Source organism: Phodopus roborovskii, unplaced genomic scaffold, assembly GCF_943737965.1.
Source record: "Phodopus roborovskii unplaced genomic scaffold, PHOROB, whole genome shotgun sequence".
Lineage (NCBI taxonomy): Eukaryota > Metazoa > Chordata > Mammalia > Rodentia > Cricetidae > Phodopus > Phodopus roborovskii.
In genome coordinates, this window is record NW_026126480.1 from 22,806,449 (window position 1) to 22,821,795 (window position 15,347).

At 34.4% G+C, this 15,347-nt stretch overlaps 1 protein-coding gene across 3 annotated transcripts in view; it reads left to right on the forward strand.

The window, feature by feature from the left end:
• Far1 (fatty acyl-CoA reductase 1) overlaps positions 1-15,347 on the forward strand; it is a 59,932-nt gene that overhangs the window by 31,218 nt on the left and 13,367 nt on the right. For 2 of the 3 annotated variants that reach the window (XM_051192722.1, XM_051192724.1), the window contains 6 exons: positions 4,785-4,964; positions 7,298-7,475; positions 8,386-8,430; positions 8,588-8,706; positions 9,298-9,365; positions 10,985-11,156. In XM_051192722.1, coding sequence (XP_051048679.1) covers positions 4,785-4,964; positions 7,298-7,475; positions 8,386-8,430; positions 8,588-8,706; positions 9,298-9,365; positions 10,985-11,156 — 762 coding nt within the window. Of the gene's footprint in view, positions 1-4,784; positions 4,965-7,297; positions 7,476-8,385; positions 8,431-8,587; positions 8,707-9,297; positions 9,366-10,984; positions 11,157-11,460; positions 11,633-15,347 lie in introns of all 3 variants that reach the window. The other variant, XM_051192723.1, reaches the window with a different exon arrangement.

A 15,347-nucleotide genomic window follows, 5' to 3' on the forward strand; every position in this document is an offset into this window, starting at 1 on the left:
TGAGTCTGTAAGCCATTGCTTTACTCACGCTTTTTAAATTCTTTTGTGAGTCAACAGCTGAGACCCTCAGTGACTGTCATGTGTTTAGAATCCAGAAGTGACAAAATAATATAATAATCAGTATAGTATGATCTCCCATATATATATGTGTGTGTGTGTGTGTGTGTGTGTATGTATATACACACACACGTATGTGTGTGTGTATAATCACATATGTTAGACAAATCCATGTCTTTCTATATTGATGATAATTGTTATTAGTTTTATCTGCTTGTTGTTATTCCCACCATGAACATATGTTACTCTTCAAATAAAAATAGAAACAAAATAACTTTGAAAATATATTTAAAGCAATATTTACATTCCATCTTAAAGGAATTTTTACCTTCATCAGTAAGAAAATTCCTTTTAATAATTAATAAAAATTCATATGTGTACTATATTTACATCATAATTACATAAACATAACTTGGCAAGTCCATTCAGTGTTTCTTATGTTGTATGTGATTCTGGGATTTATCAGTTGGTACTAGATAACCAGTTAGGGGGCTCACTCTTGGGAAAGACCAAGTCTTTCTCTTTTTCAGCTGTCACAGTAGGACTCACAGATTTCCCATGTTGTCATATTACCTGATGTTATCATTGTTTTGTTTTGTTTAGGCAGCCATATTAATGAGAGTATAACTGTCTTCTCATATACAGAAGACATAATCTCATAGCAGACTGCCTGGACCTCTCTAGAATTTTTTGCCCCTCTACTGTGACATTCCCTGAGTGTTAGGTGTAGGAGTTGATCATAGATATATCAGTTGGGACTAAGCATTGGAGAATTTTTTTTTAATTTAACCTTTTCCCTTACATGTGTATTTGCATATAGATCTAATATTACACTTTAAATAATTATATTTTCATGATTATGAATATAGTCTCTGATTTTTGTTTTAATCAGGCTGTGGTAGCTGAGGCTAACCTTAATATTATGTTTCTTCTGCCTCAGCCTCCCAAATCCTGGAATAACAGGTATATACTATTGTGCTTGTCTCTTACTGATTCTTAGTGCGTGCTTTATTTTTTTCTTAGAATTCATTTCTATAAAATGGCCAGGCTATCATTTGCCCCAATAGTTTATGCTTTTATTATTGCCTTTACAATAAAAAGAAAGCACTTACATAATCACATGAAACTTAGTGTTTTTTCAGAGGCTGGTGCATAATACTAAATGGTATAGTTTTTATTGACTTAAAGGAGGAAATTAGGTGCTCTTAAAGGGGAATTTTTATTAACAGAAAACAATTTAGGTAACACATCTCAAAAGTAACCTTTACCGGAAGGACCACAGTATACTACTTTTGTGTTCTCCTTTGATTAAGAATGCTATCATTAATGATAAGATTTCTTTCATTATTAAAATTTCTTATACCAGAGACCATATTGGAAAGCCTAGATAATTTATTGTTTTTCTTCCTTTGTTAAGTTATAAATGTTCACTGTCCTAGTCACCACATCATAACCATCTCTGTGAAGCAGACCTAATGGTTGTGAACACCTAAATATTGGTAGAACATTAGACTTGGGCCAGATATTCAGAAATATTGGAAATAGCATATAAGAGCCACTTGGGGAAAAACACATATAACCATAACCATCACCATCACCATCTGTTAGGCCACAGATATCAATCACATGATATAAAATTGTTACTATTGAGGAGGAGACTCACCTAATATTTTGCCTAGTGCCTTGGGGAGAAACCAAGTTAAGCTTGGATGTGGACCCTTTCACAAAGCCCTAGGCATATGCTAACTATGCTGATACAGGTCTAAATATAGGTAGTACTGAACAGCTTTTGTTGAAAGTTGGGGAGGCAAAGCTTATTCATTTTCAGACGTGTTTCTCAAATACTGAAATGGGAAGAAATTGACAGGAATAAAGAGGTGAGGAGGAGAAGGGGAATAAGTAGTTGGTGTCACAGTCGTGTATTCCCTAGGTGGAACAGTATCTGTTGTGTAGAGAGGAATAGCAAGAGGCCAGAGACCATTATGAGGTCAAAAACAGAAAAGAAAGAAGAATAAATATGTTGTTTGGGGAAAACACACATGATTTCAGGAATGGAGCAGTTCTAGATGATGAGACCCCGGGGATGAGTATGGAGTAGGTTTTCCAAAAGAAGTGGAGTACAGATTAAGATAAAGGAATGGTGGCATCTAAGTGTATTATTTTTAGACTTTAAGAATGTACTGTAGCTAGAAAAAAATGCTCGAAAGGACCTCTGGTGAATCCTGGTGCTTGTGTGGGCATTTTGTAGTGATGACTTTTCTTCTAGTTCTGTCTCTTGCTCTGTCTCATACTATGAACTTTTCATAAGTGCTCCTGTAGGGAAATCTGCCTTTAGTAAAAACATTATCTGCCTCTTTCCATCTCCAAAGAAAAGGAAAGAAAACTACAATAACTAGAAAACATATTTTAAAATGTAGATTTCTTGATTGTACTTGACCCTGCCTATCTTAAGATACACTTATGATTTCATAAGATAAAATATGAAAACTTTATTTCTGTTTACTTACTTTCTTGTTTATTATGTAAGGGACTCAGCCTGAAGTTCAGCAAAAAAAAAAAAAAAAAAAAAAAAAAAATAGGGTTTCTATTGAGGTTAAAACTAGCCTGGCAGATAATTTAGATATGTTATAATTTATGTTGTTTTGGGCCTCAGGTACAAATAGAGTGGAGAGACACAAGGCACAGGAGTGTGCCTTTTGAGTTATTCCTCAGTTTTGGTGACCTAGAAACTGTTAGCATCCTCAGGACAGTGCAACAGAATACCCCCTGTGTCCTTTCTCTAAAACATCTCTCTCTTTATCCCCATTGTTTTGTAAATTAGAAAGAAAATAATGCATTCTCTAATGCGCTAGTGGATAGTATCTTCTTTGTGTAAGGTCTTTTGCTAGATTTCCATTTGAACAGATGTTTTTTTCTCCATAGTTGAAATTTGGGAGGATCATAAGACCCACACCTTAGTTTCATTAAAAATATTTTTTTTTCCTCCATAGGATCTCAGGTGCTACTAAAAGAAAATATAGAAGTCTTAAATTTATTTAGCTTTTTGTTTTTATGAGTTAGTCCTTGTTTCTGGTGACCCAGAACTTCTTGTCCTGTGCTCATGAGCTTGTAATAAAATATTCTCAGTATACCTAAACAATATCCTCCTTGTCCCCATTGTTTTCAGGCAGATAGATATCAAGTATTGCTATACAGTCAGGTAGGCTGAGTTCTGTCTATGACATTTTCTTAACACTGACAATATAAATGTTTTGTAAAGTGCTCAAAGCCATTTTCAGTTTTATAAAAATACTTCATACCTGATGTAATGATACATGTTTGTAATCCCAGCATTCATGAAGTAGAGGGAGGAGGGTCAAAACAAGGTCATCCTAGGCAATATAGGGCATTCCAGTCCAGCCCTGGGCCACATGACCCTGTCTTAAGAAGGCCTCCCCTAAAGTTCATTGGATCTATGCTTGAACATACATTATTTTTATATCATTATGGATATTAATTTAATAATTTCATCTTTCAATTTAGTGTAGAATAATTTACATGGTTCTAATGATTTTCATGGTTTTAGTGACTACATGATATTCTATAATGTTGATACATAACAATTTGTATAATTTTTACTTGATATTAAAATTTTATGTCTTATTTGAAAAATTAGGCTTCAGGTGAGATTTTGCTCTAAAAATTAGGTTACTATATTAATAAATGTACAATTTCTGGACTTTGTCCTATTTCTTTTAGATCTGTTGTATTAATTTGTAGTTATAACAAGAATGTAATACTTTTCCAGTTTTATCACTCAATGGTATTGAGTATTCCAGCTGGTTCCCCTTCCCCTACATTTATAGTCTGTTTATTGGTATACGTGCAGGTTTGTATAAACATGTGCATGGAAGCAAGAAGACAACTTAAGGATGGGTTTCCTTAGATGCCATTAACTATTTTTATTTATTTATTTGAGATTGGATGTTCTACTGCCTTGGGATTCACTCTGTATGTTTATCATGTATGATACATGTGGAATGGCTGAATTGGTCTAATAGATAATGTGTGTTGCCTCACATAACTTGTATTGAGAATGTTTTAAAAATCAATGATTTTCAGTAGTCTGTATATTGTTATTAAGTCCAGTTCCCACGTTGTACAATGGACCTCTTGATGGACCATTAAAAGATGCTATGAATAAAGTGGTATAGAAGAAAAACATTCCACCATCTCTTTAATACTCACTGGTTGCCTGTTCTGAGACAGTGTTAAGAATAACAGATACAAATGCTTATAGTGCTTTACAAGTTATTTTTTCATTTAGTCTTTTCTAGTTCTGGTGGGAGATTCCATTATTGTCCCCATTTACAGGTGAGGAAGATGAGGCTTGAGTGCTTATGTGACTTAGCATTTTAGCTGACATGGAGGCCATACCAGGATATGAATGCTTCCATAGCTTTGTTCAAAATCCTGTTTTATATCACAGTGTATGCTTTGTTTATCAAATCCTATATTGGAGTTTATTTCATGATCAGAAAATTCATACATAGTTGGTAAAATTAATGTTCTTCATACTGAAATAAAATACACCAACTCAGAGCTAAAGGAGAAATTGCAAATTACTGAAAAACATGATTCTTTATCTGTACTTACCTAATGAAATTCAGATTTGGTTTTTAAATAGGTTAAAGAAAAAAATGTAGGTTTCTAAGTTTTCATTGTCTTTTTTTTTTTTTTTTTTGCAGAGATGCTGTTCAGTTAAATGTGATTGCTACACGACAGCTTATTCTCCTTGCTCAGCAAATGAAGAATCTGGAAGTGTTCATGCATGTGTCAACAGCATATGCCTACTGCAATCGAAAGCATATTGATGAAGTAGTTTATCCTCCCCCTGTAGATCCCAAGAAGCTGATTGATTCTTTAGAGTATGTTTGAATTAATACACATTGCTTTTAATCCTAAGACTTTGGATCTGAATTTATCTTTTTTCCTCTTTTTCTGTGCTATGCACACATATGTTTATGCATGTATTTATCTCTTACTATATTCAACAACTGACTGCTTATCTGTTGCTGTATGATGTGAGGTCAATGTAGAGTTTTCCTTTTGGGTCAGGTAATTTATCCATGTGTTAGAAGCTTTGCTTTTTAGGTAGTCATTTCTAGCTCCTATGGAGACCAGACACCAATGGCTGCTTAACCATAAGGTTCTAGTTTACTAAAGGACCCCTTCACTTGCAGTGTACAATACATATAGAGAGGACTTTCATTTTAAGAGAATTAGAGGAACTCCAGTCCTTTGATTCGTACTCCCTCCTATTGTTACCATCTTTCTGAGGATGGGGATTCCCATCAGCAGTTGTTCTATGAATAATATTTGTATTTGGTGGATGTAGAGGATTATGTGAAATACATATAACACAACCTAGTCTTCACTTGTTTTTTGGTCTGACTTTCTTAAAGTACTAGCTCTTTTCTCTTGTTTGAATTACAATTACAGAAGCATTCCAAGAGCCATTATGTCTTTACATAATTGTTTTCAAACTATCTCTGTGGATTTTTTGTCTTACAGTTTTTTGTTTTTTCTCAGTCCCATCTTTCCTCACAGATACTCCATTTACTTTTGATTCTCATCATCCCTTGATTTTTCCTGAAATAAGCACATATAACATTTTAAGAAAGGCTTTTCATGGTAAGGGAATGGATTGTAAGAAAATCAATACCAGAGACAACTGAGACATTTCTTGTGAGGATTACCTACTTTTATTTTATGCCTTTTATACAGATGTTCCTAAATATATATCTCATTTCCTCACAAATCAATAGAAATGTTTATGACTCTGGAGAAAAATGAAGTTAATGAAGCTTATTGCTTTTTGTCTTCTTAGTCTTGGCTTAAGCAGGCATCTAAGGAAATGAGAAGAGGTTGTAACTTAAATCTTTTTTCTCCTTTCCTGGCTTTCAAAGGAATCTGTCTAGTAAATGATTTGTGCACTTCTGTATGAACTCAGTAGAAATAAGGTTTATTCACCTGAGTTTCTTCAGGTATTTTTTTGTTTTGTTTTTATGGAGCAGGGGCCTTATTTTCCCATCTATGGATTACCCATCCTATCCAGTTTTCAAAACTCATCTCCATTGTAGTTTTTCTCAAACTGGATAGCTATTTGCCTGTAGTTTAATGTTGTTATTCTTCTATATAAACAAAGTACTTCCATATGTGGGAACATTTTTAAGCTTCCCTAGTTATTATGGGTATAATCAGATTGTGACAGTATGCAGAATCTAATTGTATGCTTAGTGACAAAAAAAAAAAAAAAAAAAAAAAAAAGACAAGTATCTGGAAACAAGGACATAGCACCTTAGAGAAAAGTGAGGAAAGACCATTGACATCACCTGTTTGGCCATGGTCATTTTGTAAGTGATCTTCAGAGATGCTGAGATCATTAAAGATGATTGCGTTATAGGTTGCTAATTGAATATTTTATAACATGCTCCAATATTTTTATTATTAATCCCAGTGTCTGTTAATCCCACTTGAGGATATATAATCTCAGTGGTTTTTCTTAAATATTTAAATTATTAGACCTTTTATATTAAATGTAATAGCAGATGTGTGTGTTGAACCTGTTTACTCTGTTAGATTGTAATACACAGATATGTAATTTGTAATGAAACATTTGGGGCCTGTTAGATTTTGGAATTTATTTGGACTTTGGGAAGGAACTCTGATTTAAGTACTAGGTGATGGTGAATTACTTCATTTTGGTTTTTAGTAGCATTCTGATCAAAGACATGAAATATTGAATGTTTAAACTGAATGATACTTTCTAAAGACCCTTAATTGATTTATGTCAGTTAAGTTTGCTATCTCATATAGGATTTATGAAAGGACTATTGGTCCTTATTTGATATAGGAATTGCAGGTAGTGGACCCATGATTCATATTTAAAGACACTACCTATTTTTCTCTGTTAGTAAAAGTTATTGTGGAAGTCAGATGTCGTGGCACATATCTTTAATCCCAGCACATAGGAGGTAGAAGGAGGTGAATTTGTGAGTTAAGGTGAGCCTGGTCTACATAGCAAGTTCTAGGACAGCCAGGGCTACACAGAGAAACCCTGTCTCAAGAAACCAAGAAAAGAAATGAAAATTGTTTCAATCAGAGCAACAGATAGGTTTGAGCAAAGTTCAAGTAAGTCCATTTTTAATCTGTGTTATAATATTTGGAATTGTTTAATGTAATTTCTTTATTTTTCCAGATGGATGGATGATGGCCTAGTAAATGATATCACACCAAAATTGATAGGCGACAGACCTAATACCTACATATACACCAAGGCATTGGCAGAATATGTTGTACAACAAGAAGGAGCAAAGCTAAATGTTGCCATTGTAAGGCCATCAATTGTTGGTGCCAGTTGGAAAGAACCTTTTCCAGTAAGCTCTTTAAAATGTTAAATAATTGGGATTTAGCGTTTTAAGTTATAATTGTATAAAGAGTTTGTATATGATTTAAGATCTATGTTGTGTGCTGAATGTGCTTTACCATGGCAGAGCTGGTGAATATAGGAAGAGAATATTTTGCTTCTCTCTCCTAAGTGCTTTTGAGTGTATGGAATGTAGATTAACGAAAATTCTATTTGAAAATCAAATTAAAAGTTCTTATACTGTGTCTTCAGTAAAGGAGACCGTGGTTTTATCTGTTTCCATTGCCAAAGCAAGTCATGCATGAAGTACATCTTTCTATGTGTAGATTACAAAGCTAAGAAAAGTGTAAGAGATTTCTTTGGTAATTTGCAGCTAAACAGGAAGAAAAAAAAAAAAAAGGTTTATAATACTTTTAAATCTTAGAATAAGAGAAAGCAGAAATAAAAGCCAGAAAGTAAGCTAATTCAGAAACAAAACAAAAAACCTGAGGTCTGTATAAATAGCAGTGACAGTCTGTCCTTTGTTGTTTTGATAATTATTCTTCTGATTTACATACTAAGATTGAGGAACACTTAAAACTATATTCTCTTAAGCAAGATACTATATTAATAAATAGTATAAAATCAAAGGTGAACAGGCTTAATTTAGGAAAAGCTATGGAAAGTATGTACTTTTTTTTTCCTCCCTTTGCAGAGATTTAGCAGAGCTAGGTAATACTTAGATTTAGTCATTTATGATCCCAGAGGAAACTTTTGGGAGATTTTTGAGGACTAAGACCAGTATGCCTCATGGAATATAGATCTTTCTTAGGTTTAGGGAGAAAGTATAAAGTGTGTTGGAAGTTAGCACTTTCAAATAATAAATCTACTTTGATGGTGGTTTTAACCTTTTCTTTTTTTCCTTCAATTTTTGACATTAGGGATGGATTGATAACTTTAATGGACCAAGTGGTCTCTTCATTGCGGTAAATAAACTTTTTGATTTACTTGTCTTATAAAATTTCCTGTGTCTTTATTACATATGTTTATGTATACACATTTTCTGTATCTTTATTACATATGCTTATATATACACACATTATAGCTATGTATCTGAAGGTGTTGTTTTTAATTTTAAAAAAGGCAGGGAAAGGAATTCTTCGAACAATGCGTGCCTCCAACAATGCCCTTGCAGATCTTGTTCCTGTAGATGTGGTTGTCAACACAAGCCTTGCTGCAGCCTGGTATTCCGGAGTTAATAGGTATATGAGGCAACGATGTTGCTTATTAACTGTGTGGTGACTGAGAGGGAAAAGGAGCTTCTCACCTTAATCCTTTAGTCCTGAGTGTGCCATATTAGTAAAGTGTCCTATTAGGATATATGACATACCACTGTTCTAAGAGCTGTGCAGTAGAGCCAGTAACATGTGGAGCCATCAGTGGAAATAAATAATGGATTTATAGAATGTACAGGTTTGTTAGGAACTAAACGGGGAGGGAGTCCTGAACAATGATTTAAGCCAAGCTAAAATAGTATAAACTTGAGTTGAAATTTGTAAGAGATGCTTTTTGTCAATCATGGCCTAAACTTGAGTTGAAATTCGTAAGAGATGCTTTTTTGTCAATCATGGCACACTAGAACTGCTGTAATAATCTCTGAGCATCTTTTTTATGGTTATAGCAGTATTTATAACTAAAGCCTAAATATTTAAGAAATAATCCCTTAGAGGTGCTTTTTTGTGTAATATAGCAAAGGTACCCAGTGTCATCATGTCTTCCTACTTTGATAGTACATAAGATTTAGACTTTTGACTTCTCTTGATGTTTCTTTGCTTTCATCTTTCTCTTTGCAGACCAAGAAACATCATGGTGTATAATTGCACAACAGGCAGCACTAATCCTTTCCACTGGGGGGAAGTTGGTATGATTTTATCTATGTTTTTGAATATTACAACATAAAGCATTCATTGAGTTTTTAATGGGGGTATTCAGGCCACTGACTTACAAAGTTATTCTTATTTTAGTTGCTGTTTGAAAATTACTATTAATACTTCCTTGTGGCTCACCTTTAATGTGAGCACAGTAAGAGAACAGCTTGATGTATGTCTCCATTCACCTAGTGAGGACCTAGCTGTTCTCTTGTCATCTGTAACACCCTCATAAAATACCGGTGATTTGAGGGGTAGTTCTTTTTTCTAACTAATGAGTACACTCAGGCCTGATGTTGTTAGTCTGTAGGTAATATTTACACCTCTAAGAGTAGGTGTATCAGAGTTATAAGAAAAGGAGTGAGGAAGTAGGGTACATTTTGCCAGAATATATTCTGCTAAAGTCAAAGATGTATAGCAGGTAGTACATTTGTTCTAAAACAGGCTAGTATAATTTGAAAACTGTTGAAAGCAAACTCATTTTAAATTGAGTCAAATATAAATATGCCATTGATTTTATAGATCTATTTCATTTCTAATTGAATTTTTGCTATTCTAAATAATTTTGTTTTTAAAGTAAATTGACTCTGGGGATAATTTACCCCTTTCCTCACCAATCCACAAAGTCAAGCATTCTACCACTTCATTCCTACCCTTATTCCTGTTTTTTTTGTTTGTTTGTTTGTTTTTGTGTTTGTTTTTTTGAGAGAAAGTCTTAATATGTAGGTCAGACTGGCCTGGAATTTGCAGTATAGTCCAGGCTGATGTTGAACTGTCTATCCTCCTGCCTCAGCCTCCCAAGTGCTGGGATTACAGTCATGCATCACCACACCTAGCTACTTTAAAGTAATGTTACTTGACATTTGTACAAGGGTTTTTCTGTGGCAGTTGTATTTAAATTTAAAGACTGACTGTTGGAATATATAAGAAAAAACTCTAGCGTGATTTCACAGTATTTTAAATCATGGTCCTTCAGGAATATCGAAGTATCTTAAGCGAGGGAGATTTTACAGACTTTTGTTGTGCTGTACAATTTTGTGAAACAATCAAATTCTACATTATTCTTCAGTAAATACCTCATTATACGTTTCCATTAAAATATTAACATAGAAGATACCAAGTTTGACTGTCTTGATGTTAAATAACCTAAATAAACTATAGTAGAGGTTAATTTTGGGTTGTTGTAAGCTTGTATGATATGTGTCAATTTGAATAAATCATTCATAAGCAAAGGATGACGATTTTCCTTTTCTTTTTTAAGTAAGTACAGTAATAAGAATCTGGAAAGAGGAACAGAAAGAAAGAAGCTATCGTGAGAGGTGAAATATAGAGAGTGAAATTATAAACTGACCTAGGTAAACATTAACAAGAATTTCAGGGTGAATTTTAGTAAAAATTCATTCATTTAATTACAATACTGACAGTTTTTAAACCACTTGGAATCAGTAGTCTAATGCCTATTTCTCTTAGCTGTGGAGAGTAGAAAAGCTTGTTTTTTAAATGAATGAACTCTGAATTTTTGGTAAAATATTTAGCATTGTAAAAACATTTTTTTTTCAAAACTTCATTACATGGTTATTATCAAAGCTGTTACACAACTTTTCTTCCTCAGAATACCATGTAATTTCCACTTTCAAGAGGAATCCTCTCGAACAGGCCTTCAGACGGCCCAATGTAAATCTAACCTCCAATCACCTTTTATATCATTACTGGATTGCTGTAAGCCATAAGGCCCCAGCATTCCTGTATGATATCTACCTCAGGATGACTGGAAGAAGCCCAAGGTAATGGTGACTAGCTCTGTCTTATCTGTTCCTCTGACTGTTAAACAACCCATGCTTAACACTGAAATGCTATTAACTCTGTATCTGTTCATGCTTATGATAAGGCTTAATGGCCTTTGTGAATGAGAAGACTCTTGAATTTAAGACATTGTCAGAAAAGCAAAGGTAGTGCTGTAAGTCATTCTATTTATTCTAAAGTTTGGTGATAAATTACTGTCATATGTTGAATTCTAGTTCTGACTTTAGGTGCTTTTCTGAATAACAAATAATATTCAAAATGCTTTAACGCTTATTTTTCCTACAGGACATTTTATAAATCATTACTTCAAGATGAATCCTTTAAACCAAGTATTCAGGCACCCTTATGTTAAGTTCTATTCCAACAACCTAATGCTCCATTATTGGAAGGGTGTCAAACATACTGTACCTGCATTATTGCTCGATCTTGCACTCAGGTTGACAGGTCAGAAACCGTGGTAAGAAGAATAGCAGTAATACACTATGTATTGGTAAGGTGGTGGAAGCTTGCTGGAGAGACACCATGTCGCTAGCATGAGCTTACCTTTAGAATTACTAACCTGATTAAACACAATCACAATCAAGATGCCAGGATATTTCCTAGAAATTGGAGATGTTTGGACACCAAGAATGGATCTCATCTTATGGGGTCATTGATTTTCCAAACTCCCATAATAATAGGAAATGTCCTACCTCAGGATTGTCATTGTTATTATAAGCTGAAATTGAGTCCCTTTCCCTCTCCCTTAAAAATCTAGGGGTGAGTTTTTACAAGGGATTCAAGGGAAATTATATTGCTTTAAAGTAGATGGTTCAGTTTCATATGAAAAATATAGGATACTTCTAGAAAATTATTTGAAATATCTTAGCTACCTATTCAGCTTATAATATGGTAATTACAGTTTTTGACTAATGTTCTAGTTTTAAAAAGTTGACAAACAAAACTTATTTTCTTGTAGTTCCTTGTAATATCCTTTCTTTCTCCTTTCCTTTTTTTCCCCAATCGAAACCCTACAAATAAAAGTTTTCCTACTGTCTTTACAACATAGTGAAATATACTACAAAATATTTATTATTTTTTAAAGTACTTTGGCACCTTTGATTGGCAAATTCAGGATTTGAGTATTTATGTACAAAGAAGATGATGATTCCAGGACTTCCATCAGCTGCTGAAAAAATAAAAGTGAGATATTTGCCAGTTACAGTATCTCAGGATCTGACTTAACCATAGTGAATTTTGGTAGATTGGATAGTTTAGGATGTTTATAACTATATATTCACTATTGAACTAAGAAGGGAGTGTTGATCAACTTATAGAACAAACATTAAAATATTTCTGGAATGATTTGCAAATAGTTTTGCTATGTTGGTATTTTTTCATGGCTAAAAACCAGGTGAAATTAATGATTGGTGGCAAAGCATATTTACATTAGTAAAGTTGCTATAAATTAGGGCAGAAAAGACAAAACTGTTTCCAAAAAGCAAAATAGATTTAATACATCGTATTACCTTACAAAGAGAATGGGCGAATTCCCATTAATTAAAAGTTAATTTTTATTAATTCTTTGAGAATTTCATACAGGAAGTCAGTATGTTTTGATCATGTTCACCCCAACTTTCTGCACCACTCTATCCCTCTTGACTTTATATTCCTTTTTTTTTTTTTTTAAATAACCCACTGAATCCAATTTATGCTGTCTACATATAGCACAGGTGTGGGACCATCCACTGCAGCATGTTGGACCTGCCTGGAGCCGCATGCCTGAAGAAAACTGACTCTCCTTTCACTGACTGCTGTTAACTATCATTAGCTTCTCAGCTAGGGGTGGGAACACTTTGAGATTCTCCCCCATCCCTGTTAAAATATTGACTGACTATCTTGTGTAGATCTGGTGAAGGCAACCATAGCTGGGAGCTCAATAAACTTAAAAATAACTGTAAGGGACAAATACCCATAGTTACTAAGCAATACAAAGAAGATACTGTGGTATATAGCAATTATCTTAGATTTAGTGATTAAAGTAGTCATTATTTCATTACCTTATGTTGTTCTTTTCTTTTGGGATCAGGAATTTGTAGAGAAATCAGCTTGTATGGTTTTAGTTTTAAGACTTCATATGATCAGATGGAGGTGAAAGAGCTGAAGTCTGATGGTGGGTGGTGGGGCTGGGTTAACCAAGGCCAGGTATTACTACTGTCTCTTTCTCATCAGGGTTACGCTGTGTAGGCTCTCTTTAAGGTCTAATGGTTACTTCTAAGAATTAGCTTTTTTACATGGTAGCTGAAGTGGTGGGACAAGTAAGGTAGAAGAGAAACCCTGCACTATCACTTTAACTTTGTTTGTTCTTTGAGATAGAGCCTCATGTAGCCCAGGCTGGCCTCAGATTGAAAGCTAGGATCATAGGTAAATGCCACATGCCTGGCTTGCTTGAGTCTTTCATTTAGTCACAAGTAAGTCACAAATCTTCTTAGATGTAAGGAAAAGGGGTGCTCTGGAGAGCAGTCAGACCCTGGAAATGAGCAAGTGAGAAGAATGGCATTTGGCCATTTTTTTTTTTTTTGAAAATACAGTTTGTAACAGTTAACTTTCTGGCCCAGAGAATTCACACTCTTCTACCTTGAACAATGCAGTTAATTCTTTCCTCTACAAATCCCTATGGTATCAGTTGGAGGGTTTTGCCATTTAAATCTGATCCAATTACAGATAAGATTGTTTAGAAATGGTATTACAGTTGACACTCCTCATGAAAACCTGTGAAACAAAGCAAGTTAGCAGCTGCCCTATACTCTACAAATGCCGAGAGAAGCATAAGATAATGGCTTCAAACAGTGTTGTCAAAAAGACAGAAAATGGAAGCCACACAGCAAACACTGTTTTATAACAGTTCTGATGCAGTCCAGGTATATGTTGACATCTAGAGTCATTTCTACCTTGAGAATTCTCCATTTCTTTTTTCCATAAAAAATTGCACATAAGATTGAACAGCCTGCTAGTGCTGCTGCTTCCTGCCCATAAAAAAAGTTAGACTCTAGGACAGGGATCAGAAAACTTTGCTTACAAAGGGCCATCCTATAAACATTTACGTCTTGTAAGCCATTATTTCTGTTACTACCAGTCTGCTCTGCTGTTAAAAGAAGGAAGGCAGTCATAGACAGTATATAAGTGACAAGATGTTTCAATAAAACTTTATTCACAAAACAATAATAGAATGGATTTGGTCTGTGGGCTCTTGTGTTATGGAGACATTTTCATTGGTATACTTTCCCTTTTTATATACATTCGTATGGTTAAAAATTGGGAGTTTCCATTGTGTCTTTTCTAAAGATAATGAGATAGATCAGAACCTATTTAAAAATCTCTTTGAGACAGGTCCTTCTTGGGTCTCATTAGGTTGCTGTGGAACAGTACCTATAGGTACTAAATCTTTACCTCTTACAACCTGCCATCCAAACAGTAGTAGAGAATATGATATGTGTCCTTAGAATCTGGAGAGATTTTTGTTTGTTTGTTTGGTCTTCCACCTGAAGGATTCCCTATTTCATAAAGTCATTCTAAAATCTTAAAGAATCTTTAGCTCTACCTTGGATTATAGTTATGTTCAGAAACTCTTTTTTTCCCTTTTGTTTTCATGTATTAAGTAGTTGATGTAATACAACCTAGAATTTCTGAATTCCAGATTAAAAAAATACCAATTTTTGAACATTTGATTTGTTAACTTCACAGTTTTGGTAATAGCTTAACAGTAGGTTAGCATCTGTCTCTCACTATCCTGTCAAGTCTGTTGCTGCTTGTTACTCTCCTAAGAGAGTAACACATTCTGGTTGACTGGTGATTGCAAGGGTAGCTAGCATCAGTGGACTGGTCCACTCAGCTTCCAGTATAAGAAACTTGAGAATTCCCGGCTTTCCCATGTGCTTATCCCAGCTCGCTGTGTGCAGCAGTTTCTCTGTGCAGTGACTGTGCTGAATCCTTTTCAATTCCGGAGGCACTGCAGCTATGCTTCCTCTGCCTGCCACTCTTCTGCCATTATGAGTCTGTGGCCCAGGACTTGCATACCACAGGTGTGCGCTGCCATAAGAAATTATTTTTCAAAGAATTCTTAATTAGCCTTTTACATTTCTTTAAATTTCAGTCAGACAGTTCATTTTCTGAGATCACAACTTTGTCTTCAT